At 41.1% G+C, this 14,524-nt stretch overlaps 1 protein-coding gene across 1 annotated transcript in view; it reads right to left on the reverse strand.

Annotated features, from left to right (window-relative positions):
* The window catches only part of LOC133965264 (intermembrane lipid transfer protein VPS13B-like), a 304,206-nt gene that overhangs the window by 138,469 nt on the left and 151,213 nt on the right, over nt 1-14,524 (reverse strand). The window contains 5 exon segments of the mRNA XM_062399726.1: nt 1,741-1,855; nt 3,018-3,189; nt 7,655-7,858; nt 12,305-12,522; nt 13,584-13,818. Of these exon segments, the coding sequence (XP_062255710.1) occupies nt 1,741-1,855; nt 3,018-3,189; nt 7,655-7,858; nt 12,305-12,522; nt 13,584-13,818 (944 nt within the window).

Below are 14,524 nucleotides of genomic sequence, written 5' to 3' on the forward strand. Positions count from 1 at the left end.
TCTGTCCTGGACCTAAAATACCTAGGAACAGGCTAAGTCGACTTTAAAATCTGGCAAATCTGAATTAATTTATATTTTCAAATCAGTGGAGAGAACGTTGATTGCTAATAATGGAGTTCAATTTGGGCGCAGCGCCCAAGAGGTCCTTATCCCTGTCATTGTCTGGCTCAATCAGAGAAGGAGGCAATTGTAGAAACACATGTCTAGGCAGGCAAAGACCTGAAAACATAGCGAAACACTCTCCAGTCTGCTGGATGCAACATGGTGGATTGCTAGATCGCTATTTCATTATCTCCTCAGATGATTAAGACATGGAGAATTGCCTACTCTTGCCTCTCTTCCCAACAGAACATGACCTTAGGCACGTACACAGTGCACACACTTGGAGCTGCTGACTCCATCACAGATGTATGTGATCAAGGCAAAGACAACGAAATACAGGGAGGAAAAAAAGAGATTTAGATATGGAAAACGAGGCCCCTCCAATCAATGGCAAGAATATGTGAGTGGGGCATGGGAGAAGATCCAAAAATCTTTAATCACAGTTTCAATGTGCTTTAATAATTTCAGGAACCCAGAGCTAAATTACCCCTTTTTGAGTGGAGCTTGACATGGGGAGAGACTACCATAAGGATGTAGTGGAACATCGCTGGTGGTTTTCTTCCCCTAACAATGTGTTAATGTTTCTGTGAATTTATTCAGACACCGCAGGCTGAGAGAAAATGAGTGACTGACTGAAGTCTTCTGCTACGTGAGGCACAGTTGGGCCAGCCCGCAGCCTGTTCAACCCGTCCATCTAGTGACTAGACTTTAGTCTGTTGGTCCATCTGTCTGTCCATCTGTGTGTTAATCTGTGGTCACCACCACAACAGCTGTCTGGGATGATGATGACACTGAGGTGATAATCCCAAAAAATCACTCATATGAAGAGTAGTGGAAACAGACCAAGTGTTTGTGGTCTTGGTGGTAAATGTGTGTGTACAAGGGTGTGTGCGTGTGTAGACTCTGGGACTGTGAGAGCACATGCATGTTGGGGCAGTCACCTCATGGATAGAGAGACTGCCCCTAAATTTAAATCATCAGCTAGTTTAACATTATTACTGGCAAGACGGCATGGATTTGTGTGTGTGTGTGTGTGTGTGTGTGTGTGTGTGTGTGTGTGTATGTGTGTGTGTGTGTGTGCGTGCGTGCGTGCGTGAATGTGTCTTATCACAAAAAGTGGTCTAGGAGACATTTACTGTAGCAGGGATTAACCCAGTGATTGAGTTATTTTAGTTTTTGTCTGTATCACCAAAATAAAATGGCAGTTGGCAAGATACAGTCACAAAACTTTAGAGTTCTGTAGTTTATATTACATCTCTGGGTTTTTGATGCTGCTATTTGATGAGCACAGTAAAGAAAGACAGGAAATTGAAGAGAGTAAGGGGATGACATGCAACTGAGGGCTTTTCCACCCACGTCATATGCTCACCAACCACTCAACTGCCACGTCACCCCTCAAGGTGAGTTGAGATGTGGTCTGCAGATGGGTGTAGTCGAACTCATGAGTACTAAGTACTTGAATAATAATGCTGTAATGAGAACTCATGGGTTAACACATCAACATGAGCCAAAGCAGGATTGTCGTTAGTTAGAAGGGACATTGTCATTTAATCCAATCCTGCTCCTGAGCTTAATCCAAGTTAAGTAATAACCTAAATATATATGTGGATGTGTTTACATGTCCTAGATGTACTGTACCTGCGTCGGTAGTGGTCGATGTTGAAGCTGCCAACTTTACATTTGATTTTTGTATAAACATCCTGGACATCTACGGAGGCACTCAGGTCTTCTAGTTCACTGATGACGCAGATCTCTGGCAGAGACACACAAAAGACAGAAAATAATGTTTTCTGTATTGCAATATCATTAAGTGATTCACAACGTAAAGGCATTCCCTTCATTAAGTGGCCTATTTGTGTTTTGATCCTTGGTTTGCCAAACCTTGAAAGATGAGATGGTCTCCAATCTCTTTTAGCATGGTGAGTGGCCACACTTATACTTGGCAAACAGGCAGCATAGTAGAACATGGAGTTAAAGAGAGGAAGTGTTATATGTGAGAGTGAATTTCATTTCTGTGAGCAAGGACCTGTACTGCATCTAACCCTGTCCAGGTCCCTGATACAACTTCTGTGGTCAGTTTCTGCAAAGTGTTTTTTTTAAGCGAATCAAGACTCATAAACACACCTTTTTATTCATAAAAATATATGTGTGTGCCTTAAAATCACCTTGTGTGCAGACATACCCATCATCAGCAGGCAAAGTGAGTAGGCTTTGAGAACTGATTAACTTTGCATTGAACCTAGCCTGTAAGCTTAACTGCTGGTTCACTCATTGTTTCCACTGAGAAAGTCCCACAGTCATATACTAGCTTGGGAAAATGGGCTACATGCGTGTGAAACTATGGTTGGTGTTGTGCTGTGCCCTATGGTGATTCTAAGAAACACAGAAGTTCCTAATGGCTTATTAATATTGAAACACAAGTCTTGTCAGCTTTATGTGGATAATATGTGGAAAGAACTCTCCAAGTTGTTAGATACTCAGAAACTCATGTTCTCAGAACGTTGTGTTGATATTGATGTATGAGTTTTCTAAATCCAGCATTGGAAACGCTTGTCTCTTCATCTTAAATGGCTCATCTTAGAAGAAGGAAAGTGTAACACTGACTTGTGCCTTTTAGCAAAGCCTTCTAACCTTCCAACATATAACAGCATAACCATATATCCTCGAACCATTAAATCTACAATTGCCTTTTTTCCTTTTTGCTATTAAGCCAAAATCCAAAGTAATGCCTATTTAGCATGTGTCAAGGTAAAAGCATCTCTGTGAGGCCCTACACAACATTCCTTTTACACAAATCAACTTTAAGCTGGGTGATCTGGTTTGCAGATGCTAAATAGAATTATAATATCTCCAATTATTGTATAACTTGCACAAAATTGTGAGAGAAAATGGTTGTTTTGTCTGGGTTAATGTACCTGTGTTTTTGGCAGTTGGGTCAGGAGAAAATAATTTAATGGTGACTTTGGGTAACATCCACTGCATCCAAAGGCTAACCTTCCCGCTGGTACCACCGATACTGCTTGTTTTCTGCTCCAAAGTCACTGTGTCGGGGAATGGACTGTTGTCTGCAGCAGGTACTGAGTCACCCTATGGAATCAAAACAAGATCTGTTTAGTCAAGGCTGGTAACCTGGTTACAAACTGAAAATATGCATATCTATAAAAATGAGGTGTTATATAAATATGCTATGCTTGAATTCTGTGTTCAAGTGATGAACACCTTGCAATGCAGTTAACATGATGAGAGGTAAGTCGAACACTCAAGGAAAGACCAAAACCAAAATTCATTTTGAAAAACACGTGTTTCAAAAATACAAATGTTATTTACAAACTGGTATATTTGCCTTCCATCTGTTTGTTTGCTGTCTGCTTGTGTGCATGTTTGACCATTTGTTCAGTAAATGTGTGTGTTTGAAAAGTGTTGTTGCATAGCATGTAGCCATAACAAAGAAACCACCCGCAATCAAGCCCTCTAGAGAGTAAATGACATCAGTGTCTGGTGAGCAGAGCTCCCCTCAGAGCTGAGCATATGTGTGTGTGGGGGGCATTGTCTGGAGCTGTCACTGATGTTCACCCCAAACTAAGCCACCAGCATCCATATGAGCTGCTTTCACTCAAGTGGGCCAAGACACAAACGTCTTCCAGCCTGAGAAAATGGGAAGTGAAAACCAGAGGTGGGGGGTGAAGTGGAGGCAAGCAGGATGTGGCGGAGGAGGCTGCCTTCTATGAGCTCTCATCTCATGACTAGGGGTTTGGCGAAGCACGGGGGACTTTTTTATTATTTCGTCCACTCTCGTCCTGGTAAATCTGTTTTCCAAATATATATCTGCCTGGTTGACTCAGACAATATGGCAGTTTTGCAGGATTTCACTTTTTCCACAGTTTCTCCCATTGCAGTGTTGTAATGATAGATTGTGTCATGGTTATCGAGCCTGGCTGTGGTTTGGGAGGTGGTTATCAACCATCTCAATTAGAAAGCACAGCTGCTGGGCTGATTACAGTGTTTTAAAGAGGATCCAGATGAGGAAATTATGTCCTCTTTCCAAAAGTGTTTATTTTTTAGGGGGGGGGGGGGGGGGGGATATTCATTAATTTGTGTAGTTGAGGGTGGCTGACAGCGGAGCTCAATAACAACGACAATAGTATAAGTAAATTACTGATTATGCCAATTCTAAAATAGATTCAACTTTAGAGACAATCCAGACACTAGTGTATATGCTCCATGCACTGGCTCCAAAAGAAAAATTAAAAATATTTTCTTTAATATTTAATATTTTAAATCTGTGAGCAAATTTTTTTTCTAGAAAGACAACTAATTCTCCAGCCTTTTGTTCCTTATCCGTTGTGCAGCTCCCGAGTTCTGAGTCCCGCAGCTTGTCTTTACTTGCTGTTGCTCAGGAAAAGAAGCTGCCACCGACCAAGCAAACATCCCACTCCAAACAGGCATGTTTACAACACAGACTGTACTAGTATTCATAACTCCTCAAAATGATCTAACTTAAATTCTGTACAGACAAACGATAAGAATAACAATGCTGAATCACTTTATAACTCCAGAGACAGCAGTCATTTCAATTATGTGCTTTGCTGTGTAATCTTACGTTTCCATCGTTTCCATGGAAGCAAACAGTCAATGTCAGTGTATGTGTGTGTATTAACTGTGACTGGCAGTGAGTAATATGAGCCAAGCACTAACTGTGTTCAGTCTCAATAAGAGATATTTTAGTGTCAACTGCCATTTGAGAACTAATTGTTCCTGAGTTGGAGTCAAAATATAGCACTGCATGTGTGTGTGTGTGCATGTGTGCGGTTAGGACTATTTAGTTTAGAGTTCTGGCCACTTGGTTGGATTAGGCTATGTAATGTCAAGTATGGAAACAGGAGCCAGCCGCTGATGAGTTGGAAGCCCACAGTGTACTGTAGCGTGGTTACATTAGAGCATCGAACATGTGACTGCTCCTAATTTACAGCCAGAACTGCTGCTGTCACTTTACTCTCTCTCATATACTGTGAACTGATTTTACCACAGGAAAAAAACATGTTTAAACCCTGAATTAAGGAGCCTTTCCCTCTTGAAGCATGCGAAAAATAGCTAAGCGTACTAGAGCTGTGTGGACAGGATGTGGATCGTAATGTTCAAAAATATTCAAATATTGGGTAAATCAATAGCTCCTGGCGAGTTCGAGTTGTCAACCTAGCTACTACCAACCACCCGTTTGGTCACAGTAATTTGATTTGTCGTATACAGACTTGACATGGGTGGAATGTGTGATTGCTGCTTTGAGCTGAAATTATAATTTGCATTTGTTGTATGTGATTGCTATGTTTTCTCTGTTAGCTGACATAAACATCACAGCATCGTGTAAGAACCTGTTGTGGCTGCACAGGATGCTGTTGTCACAGCTGAGCAAAAGTTACATTGTTAGCACCCCCATCAAGGTGAGGCCTTGAGGAACACATGTGATGATGTGGTGTAGGTGGACTCTGGCACGTTCTTAAGCTGCCAAATTGGGGCCCCAAACACACACAGAGACCCACACACACAGTGTAAGAGGGAGCTATTTTCCCACACCTCTACAAGCCAAGTTGTAAAGTATACAATTTAATTCCTGGGCCTCTGCGCTGTAAACGGGCTGACGATCCGGGTTTATTATCTCTGTGGAGTTTGTCTTTGCTCATCAGAGAGACCCAAACATTGGAAGACAACAGCAGGCTGGGAAGTGTCAAAGAAAGATTGAAGAAAAGGACGATTAACAAAGAAGAGTGGAAAGATAGTTTTCAGGAAACTAGAAGTATGGTAAAAGTTTGGAGAGTGTAAAGGAGGGCTGTGGAGAAAGAAAATATAAAAAAAGGAAATGACAAAATGAGAGAGGTGAAAATATCTACAGAGACCTTTTTATCGAAGTCATGTTAGTCAATCATGATAACAGTCGGTTATTATTTATGAATGATTAGTACTTTCAAAGGAGCCTTTTTTTTATACTTTAGTCAGGAAATAATTTGTTCAGGCTAGGCTCAAGTTCAGATTTTGTTGACAAAGGCAGCCTAAGGTTTATGAGAGAATGCTGTCAGAATTGGATAAATATGAGATGAAATAGAAATTAAAGCTTCGATGAATAGAGTGGCATGTAAGGGACAAGAGACAGACAAGAAGAAAAAAGAGAGAATAAACAGTTTGCTGCATTAACTTGCAAACATATGTATATGAAAGTGTAATATAATATCGGTTTGATAAAATAGCAGAGGAGAAAATAAATGTTGTGAAGGGGTTATCGTTACTGCTGAGATTTATCAAGCAGCTCCAACATTCTTGCTCAATCACTCAGCCTCCCAGAGGACTAAACACTTCTACTAGTGTTTGTACTTAGTTAAACAATGACAAGTGGGCAGGGGTCACTGGCATTGTCAGAGACGCACAACACCACAGGACCTTTTCGTCAGTACTGAACTGTTGCAAATTCGCTGGGTTTACAAATTATGTTTATGACAACACATTCATGTTGATCATTCAGAAACAAATGTTGACACATGCAAACTGACACATTAAACACTGAACTAAAATATCCACACTGTATTGCCTTTGAGGGCAGTATGATGGTTGTACTATGATGCAAGGGGACTCACATTGCAGACAGGGCTCTGCAAGGGACACCCTGGGCTAGTTGACACAATTGAGAAAATAAAAACTAATTAAAATCATATTTTATGCATTCTATATTCCTACTTCACACAAACATACACATATTACAGAAGGCTGGGCGCTACAACCCAAAGGCTATGGACCCCCAGTTTGTCATTGTTGCTGCTACTGTAGGGTAATAATTAGACAGAAGAAAAAACACCTGCTATATTAAATATTTCTGGGGTAATCAGTATTACCTAAGGACAAGAGGAAAAGATAACATCTCATCTTTTGTTGTTGCCCCTTAAAACGTTGACTATAATTTGTTCCATTGGCTTTGAATATGTCTACATACAGCTATACTTCATACTCTGGTTTTTATAATTAATATGGCTGAAAAATGTAAATACACTTTATTGTTCTTTCCCAAAGTATGGGGTTGGTTTATTCTCAATCAAGCCCCAGCTTACATGAATCAAAAAGAGCTCACAGCGTATCTGGGGTATCTGCTCTGGGTAAGAAAAACGAAAAGAAACATAAGCACTGAGGAGATTTTTCCAGCCTTGAAAAACCTTCCCAAACAAAATACCAAACACAAATTCACGTGTTAGCGCTGACTCAGCTACTCATAACAATAAAAACTAGAACCAAAAACCATAAATCAGCGGCAGAATTATGTATACAACAAAGGCTGACATAGCATGTGTTACTGTATGACTCACGGCACATTAGATGAAAAATAGACTGATAGATTGGTGAAGTCATCGTAGATATATAGTCAAATAGGACAACAAAGGAGCGATACCCAAAAAATGGACTGACAATGAGATAAAAATTCATGCTTTGATGATGGTACAAGTTTTTTTCATGAGAAGAGTCTGCAACTTAGATGTTCATATGTGAAACTTTTAGGTTTAGGAAGAAAACAAACCTCAGTGGGGGAGCCAAAATCTGCAGAGGGACTGCAGGTGCTGGTGTCAGGCAGGGCAGTGCCAGCACTGCTGCGAATTGGGGAGGATGGTGCAGCACCAGAAGGGGGTTCTGGGATGCTGGATGTCTGACGCAAGATGCCATGTCTATGAAGACGGGCCCACGTAGAGCTCCAGCTCAGGAAAAGCTCATACAAGAGCTGAACCTGTAGAGTGGCAGAAATATAGGGAAAACAACATAAATTCAACATGTTAGCTCTCAACCTGAGCAGGCTCTTGACCAAAGATAGGAAAAAAGCTCCATACAGAGAGCGAGAACTTTAAGTCACAGAGATATATATCAGTAGTATCTTGAAGGAATTATGTACTTCACATTGATTGGGGTATAATGTAATGTAATGCAAGAAAAACTAGTACAGGATTATAATGTAAGGCAAGCTACTATTTCTAATCATACACATCTATGCATAAAAACAGACATAACAGAATATTATTTTGACACGTGAAGTCTACTGTGCCAACTGAGTGCCTTAAAAGATAAACCTAACACACCAGAAGTAGTCTTTATATTTGAAAGCAGATCCAAATGTATTTTTTTGCCAAGGTCTGATTCAAACAGCTGCACTTGGGAGTTCTCATGTAGTTCTGCCTTCTGAGGCCATTAGCATGATTTTGCTTGGCAGCTATATCGTTATGTGACACTAAACCTAGTTAAAGTTGAGAGAGGAGAGCAGGAAGGAGGAACTATTTGCCATAAATGGAACACTATCCATTCCCACTTCTTTCACTCTCCAACACTATTACTTTGTACTTGTCATTTGGAGAGACAGAATTTAACCAAAATAACATAAAACCTGTGTTCATGTTTCCATTCAATGGTCAATTATTTCAAAGGCCCAGCATGCACATACATGTGCTTCACTGTACAAATGTGTTATCCATAACAACAACTTCCAAAGAAACACCCACAGAGGAAAGTTAAGTTGTGTCATCAATTCCCCTTGAAAAACTCACCACAGTTAGGAAAAAACTGAAGGCTCAGTGTCAAGTGTTCTCAACTATTTATCATGTGTACACATGAAAAGAGGCTTTGGCTTTAAAGAACAACAAAGCCAAAAACAAGAGTGGAAAACATGAGGGAAGGTGGAGGAATGTTATGTGATGCCCTCAGTTATTCATGCATTCACCCAATGTTTGTTAAAGTACAGAGACATGGAAAGAAAGGTAGAAATGTGTCGCTCTTTTTCAGTGAGCTAATTTTCAAGAACCAAACGCTTTGATTCTGAAGCCAAATAACCGCCAGACCCCCACTACTGTGTGTCCCTCAAAAGTGTAGGTGCACCATGAGGACACACACAAAATAGCTTTCCCTGCTCCAAATAGATTCTGATTGTTATTGCTCGATCACACACATGCAAGTCTGTTAGCACACACATTACAGAGCAGCCTTCCATAAATAAGCATGAATCAAATAAAAAGCAGCACAATACATTACAGCTAAGGCATTTTAAATATATCCAGGAAGAGCTGATAACGCCAAATCTAGCAGCTGTGCAGGGACAGGGCCAACAGCTGTGGGCCATACCCGACCAAACTGCACTGCAGGCAGGACTGATATGACTCCCACCCTCTCTGAGACTCTGGATTGTGGAAGTACAAGGCCTTGTGCACTGAACCGCAGATGCAGAGGAAGAGAGTAGAAGTAAAAGTGACGGTCAGATATATACTGGAGTCTTGAATCATTAAATTATATTTGTTTCAGTGCATCTTTTAATTTTATGGAGGAATGGACTCGATGCTGATGCCGGATATTGACTCAAATAGGTGTATCAGATGTCAGTGACTATCAAGCCGATCCAAGTGGACAAACTATTCAAATCAATTTAATGTTTTTTCAAAGTTGACATCTATGTGCCCACACTATGTTATGTGTAAGCCATAGGGGTAGAGAAATTCACATGACGCACCCCAAACTGTAGCAGCAGATCCTCACCGCACCATCCTTTCCATTTCCTGCTTATACCCCTGCTTTCTCGAAGGTATAATAGGGTCAATTGGTTCACATCAGCTACTGCTGTCAGGCTGGTAGGTAGGTCGGGCCACACACAAACAAACACATTTGCATGAGCTCACAATACAGATGCTAAAATTCATCACTAGAGGAAGTGAGCAGAGCATTTGGTGGGCGTAGTCCTCCAGATAACTATCATCTGCAGATCAGGAAGGCTGCAGTAGTAAAAACTGGAGACTGTACAGAGGCTTCTGCAGTCATTCATAAATACACACAGATGAAATAATTATCAGAAAAAGAATCAGAATCAGAATGTATTTATTGCAAAGTAGGTTTACACCTACCTGGAATTTGCTTTGGAATATAGGTGCATACAATGAACATAAAACATAAAAACACAATCAGTACTACACATGTAAAATAAAAAGATATAAAAGATATAAAAAGTTAAGTAAAAAGTAAAATGCAAAATGCAAAACAGGAATGCAATGTGTAATGTAATGTGTGTTAATGTAACACAGACTTGAGGCGTGGGGGCGGGATAGGAGTCCAAGTCAGGTGGGTTTCCCGGGCCTTGTTGATAAGGCCAACTGCAGCCGGGAAGAAGCTGGTCTTATGGCGTGAGGTTTTGGACCTGATGGACCGCAGCCTCCTGCCGGAGGGAAGTATCGCAAAGAGTTTGTGAGGATCGGCCACAATCTTACCTGCACACCTCAAGGTCCTAGAGGCAAACTGGTCCTGTAGAGATGGCAGATTGCAGCCAATCACCTTGTCACCAGAACGGATGATACGCTCACCAGGTGGTGATGGAGGAGGTTGGACTCGATGATGCAGGTGTAGAAGTGCACCATCATAGTCTTTGGCAGGTTGAACTTCTTCAGCTGCCGCAAGAAGCACATCCTCTGTTGACCTCTTTTGGTGAGGGAGCTGATGTTCAGCTCCCATTTGAGCTCCAGGTTGTTCTGACCACATCAGGTCACCAGATGGTCAATCTCCCACCTGTAGGCGGACTCGTCCCCATCAGAGATGGGAGCCGGTGCTTATGATCCTGGAATCAGATACATGCTTCACCAGCCTCACGTGTTGCCTCCTATAAGACAGGAAGTCTATGATCCACCTGCAGGTGGAGTGAGGCACACTCAGCTGAGACAGCTTGTCCTGTAGCAGATCCGGAATGATGGTGTCGAAGGCAGAGTTGAAGTCCACAAACAGGATCCTGGCGTAGGTTCCTGAGGCGTCCAGGTGCTGGAGGATGAAGTGAAGGGCCATGTTGACTGCATCGTCTACAGACCTATTGGCTCTGTAGGCAAACTGCAGGGGGTCTAGGAGAGGGTCAGTGATGGCTTTGAGGTGGAACAGCACAAGGTGCTCAAATGCCTTCATCACCACAGAGGTCAGGGCGACGGTCTGTAATCATTTACAGTCATCTGTCCTATATCAAAGCAAACTGTTGCTGTTTGTGTGTGCATGTCTGTGGTCAGGAACTGCAGCTACTAGTCAAATTCTATTTTCTGATATCCACAGGAATCATCGACACATATTTTGAGTTAGATTACAGACCAATTGTGTGTGACAAACATTAATCAAAAGTTAAGTTCGTTTTTGACTTGTTTTCGGGAATAGGAAGAATAACTGGTCAAAAGTTAACACAATTTCTCGCATAAGTGGAGTTTAGTTTCTATATTCTATAACTAGAATTTAACTGACTTGTGTGGTTGTCCCACTCTGTCAATATGTGACAGTGTACTGTGGGTGTTCTGAATGAAAATTAAAGGAACATGTGTTGGAAAGCAAAAAAAGATAGAGGGTCTATGTAGTTTCAGAGTGAGTGGGTGCGCTCAAATGTGTCTGCAAAAAAACGTGTGAGAATAACAAATATTATACTGGCAGCAGTTATTAAAGAGCTGCTGCACGACTTGAAATGGCATTCACTCATAACGCTCCTTCAGGCAGAAATTTACAGTGGAGAGAAAGAAAGAGGAGCGGCAGCCTGATGGGAAGAGGAGAGGAGTTGACAGAGAAGAGAAGAAGAGAAAAGAAGAGACAATGACAGGAGAGGAGAGGAGAGGAAACGTTTTAATTGACCTCAAATTTCCATGGCCCATCAATGTGGTTGGAGACAATTAACAGTGTGACCACTCAAAAGGCCTCCCCAATTAACAAACAAATTTAACTGCAAATTTGGTTCAGCTAATGTGTAATGGTAGACATAGATGTGATTACATCCCAGTAAGAACACAATGGAAAAACCACACCGAGACCTAACCCGCAGACGTACATGTTCTGTATCCATTCTGTCCATATTTGTCATGTTCTCACCAAAACATAACAAAACACTGTAAAAATGCAACGATGTTAAGTCTTGCAATTCCCTGCTCTCCTACACTCAGACCTCAACATGTTTGACCGAAACAAACAAGGCAACACTCTGTTGTTTACACTCTAATTTTCTTGAAAATTACACAAGGTAAGAAGATGAGGCAGTTTGTTTATTGAGTCAAACTATATCAGAAAATCATGCAGAAGCAGGGTGTTCCTGCCAGGGTCTGTGTGTTCATATTTCAAGTTTACAAGGGAATGATTTGTATATATGTGTAACTCTAATCACTACTGAGAAGAGATTCAGGACTGTCTGGCTGACCTGGGGGTTGGAGCACTTGACGTGGACGGGCTGCAGATCAACATGTAGACAGACTACAAATGAGTGCCTTCCTTCAGCGCAGCTCTGTAGCTTATGGGAAGTGACAGCCAGTGTAGAGGTACAGCCCATATGCTCCAATAGGCTCAGGCTTTGCTGCTGCCCCAGTAGTGTGTACACGCTGAACTGACTGAGGCTTATCGACCATGGGAAGGCATCACCTGGTAAAAGTTGTGAGAGACAAGAAAAAAAGGAGAATATATAAAAAAAACAGGAGAAAGGGGTGCAATGGTGAGAGAATGATCATGATTATTGCAAACTAACCGAGAATGACATGACCCTCACATGAAGGGAGAGCTAAGATTATATATTAAGTCATTGTTTAAAGGAAGACAAAGAAACATGCAAGCAAATTTAAGGGATATTTTGAAAAGTCAGCAATGCTAAGTATAACCATGACAATACAATCTATATTTCCATTCACCTTTCAAAGCCAACTGTTAAAAACGTTCATGGAAACATTGAAGAGCCATGGAGTAGTATCATGTTTAAAAAATACACAATATAAAGTGAAGTTGTAGTGTAAAACTTTGAATTTGAGACGAGATGCCACCCTGGGAGCACTTCAGAGAATGGAAACTTGTGCGTTAATGCAGGGCCATGCACCATGGGTAGTACTCTTTTATCCAGAGCATTGAAAATGAGAGATGAAGAGCTTTTCAAAGTGTAGGAATGAATTACTAAAAGCTCTGGTTGTTAATTTCAACGGCAACATTGACAGGGCTGCTGATGTCAATGTTTTTGCTGTCGTTTTTCTTTCTCCCCTGTTTTTAAAATCCGTATGCCCAATACTGAAGTCATTGAAAAAGAGGGTGGCCCCTTTTTTTCTCTTCTTCTAAAGAGAAAACACTGCTCAACCATCTGAGTGTTGCTTATGTTAACCATAGCAGGTGAGCAAATCACATGTGCACGATCTATTTCTCAAAGTCGCTCTACTTAAGTTTGTTTGTCTTTTGTCATGGTAAATGAGTAGTATTGGGCCAAAGGTTTGTTAAGCGTTGAAAAGCCCATAATGATGATGAATTTACATTATGTAGCCCATAACTATTATGAAACAATGAATTTTAATTATTAATAAAAGCAAATTAATTTGTCATAAAACGTAGGTATACTTTCCCCTCTCATTGGAATTTACTTCCCTAGACTCCTATTTTTAACCATTGAACGTATCACTATTGTTAGATACATACAGAGAGATATAGATAGATAGAGTCAAACCTACCTTCCTCCAGGATGGGCTTGGAGACCACGAAGGGGAGCTCCTGCAGCGGTTCCATGTACTTATGACCAGCACTGAGGACACTGATTTGGGGCAGGCAGACTACCAGAGTCCCAGGCATGGAGGCTTGGTTGTGGTACCAGCTCCGGACAGTGCCGGGAATGTCCCCACAGATGATGGTACTCGGGGAGGGGAGACTGTCATTAGGCAGGAACACACAGCATGACTTCAGCTCCAACTTGAGAGAGGAGAGAAACATGAAATAATTTTAATCAATTTAGTGTCACTTGATCATTGACCAGCCACCTACGTCAGCCTCCCCAAATCACTTTTAGTGAGCCGAGGGACTCAGGGCACTGCTCTGACTCAACACTAGACAACTTGCATTGCAAGGGAAAAGAGCTAAGACAGAAAATGTGCAACAGTGGGTGTTGCTGGAAAAGACTAAACATGCTTAATAAACCTTTCCTTAATTTGAAAATGGAAATAGTTCATCCCACATTTAGTAATGCACGTTGTTCTAGTTTTAATGCTGTTTAAGAGAGGATGGAATTGTCTTCAAAAACCTTTTAAAGTAGAATTTGACACTTCCCATTCCCATTTAAACTCAATGTGAAATTCCATATCTAGGTTACAGAGCACCTTTTACAACTTCGCAGACTTCTGACTGTTAAATCTTTAACCTAAATAATTTACAGGTCTTTTTTTTATGGGAATTGAGAACCATTCCAGCTGCATTACATCACATATTTCTGTTCAATAAAGGCAAAGTTTACAAGACATTAGGTCAGTAACCAGTAGCTGGTGGTTAGTAGGTGTATGAGCATTGTTAAATCTGTTGAGGCCTTGCTGTTTTTTTTGTTGTCTTTTTCCATTACACTAGTGCTTCACTGATTTAAAAGTCCAGCTAAAAGAAATGAGACGAGCACAAGGTCCAGGCAGAC

This window comes from Platichthys flesus, chromosome 11 (genome assembly GCF_949316205.1).
Source record: "Platichthys flesus chromosome 11, fPlaFle2.1, whole genome shotgun sequence".
In the NCBI taxonomy this organism is placed as follows: Eukaryota; Metazoa; Chordata; class Actinopteri; order Pleuronectiformes; family Pleuronectidae; genus Platichthys; species Platichthys flesus.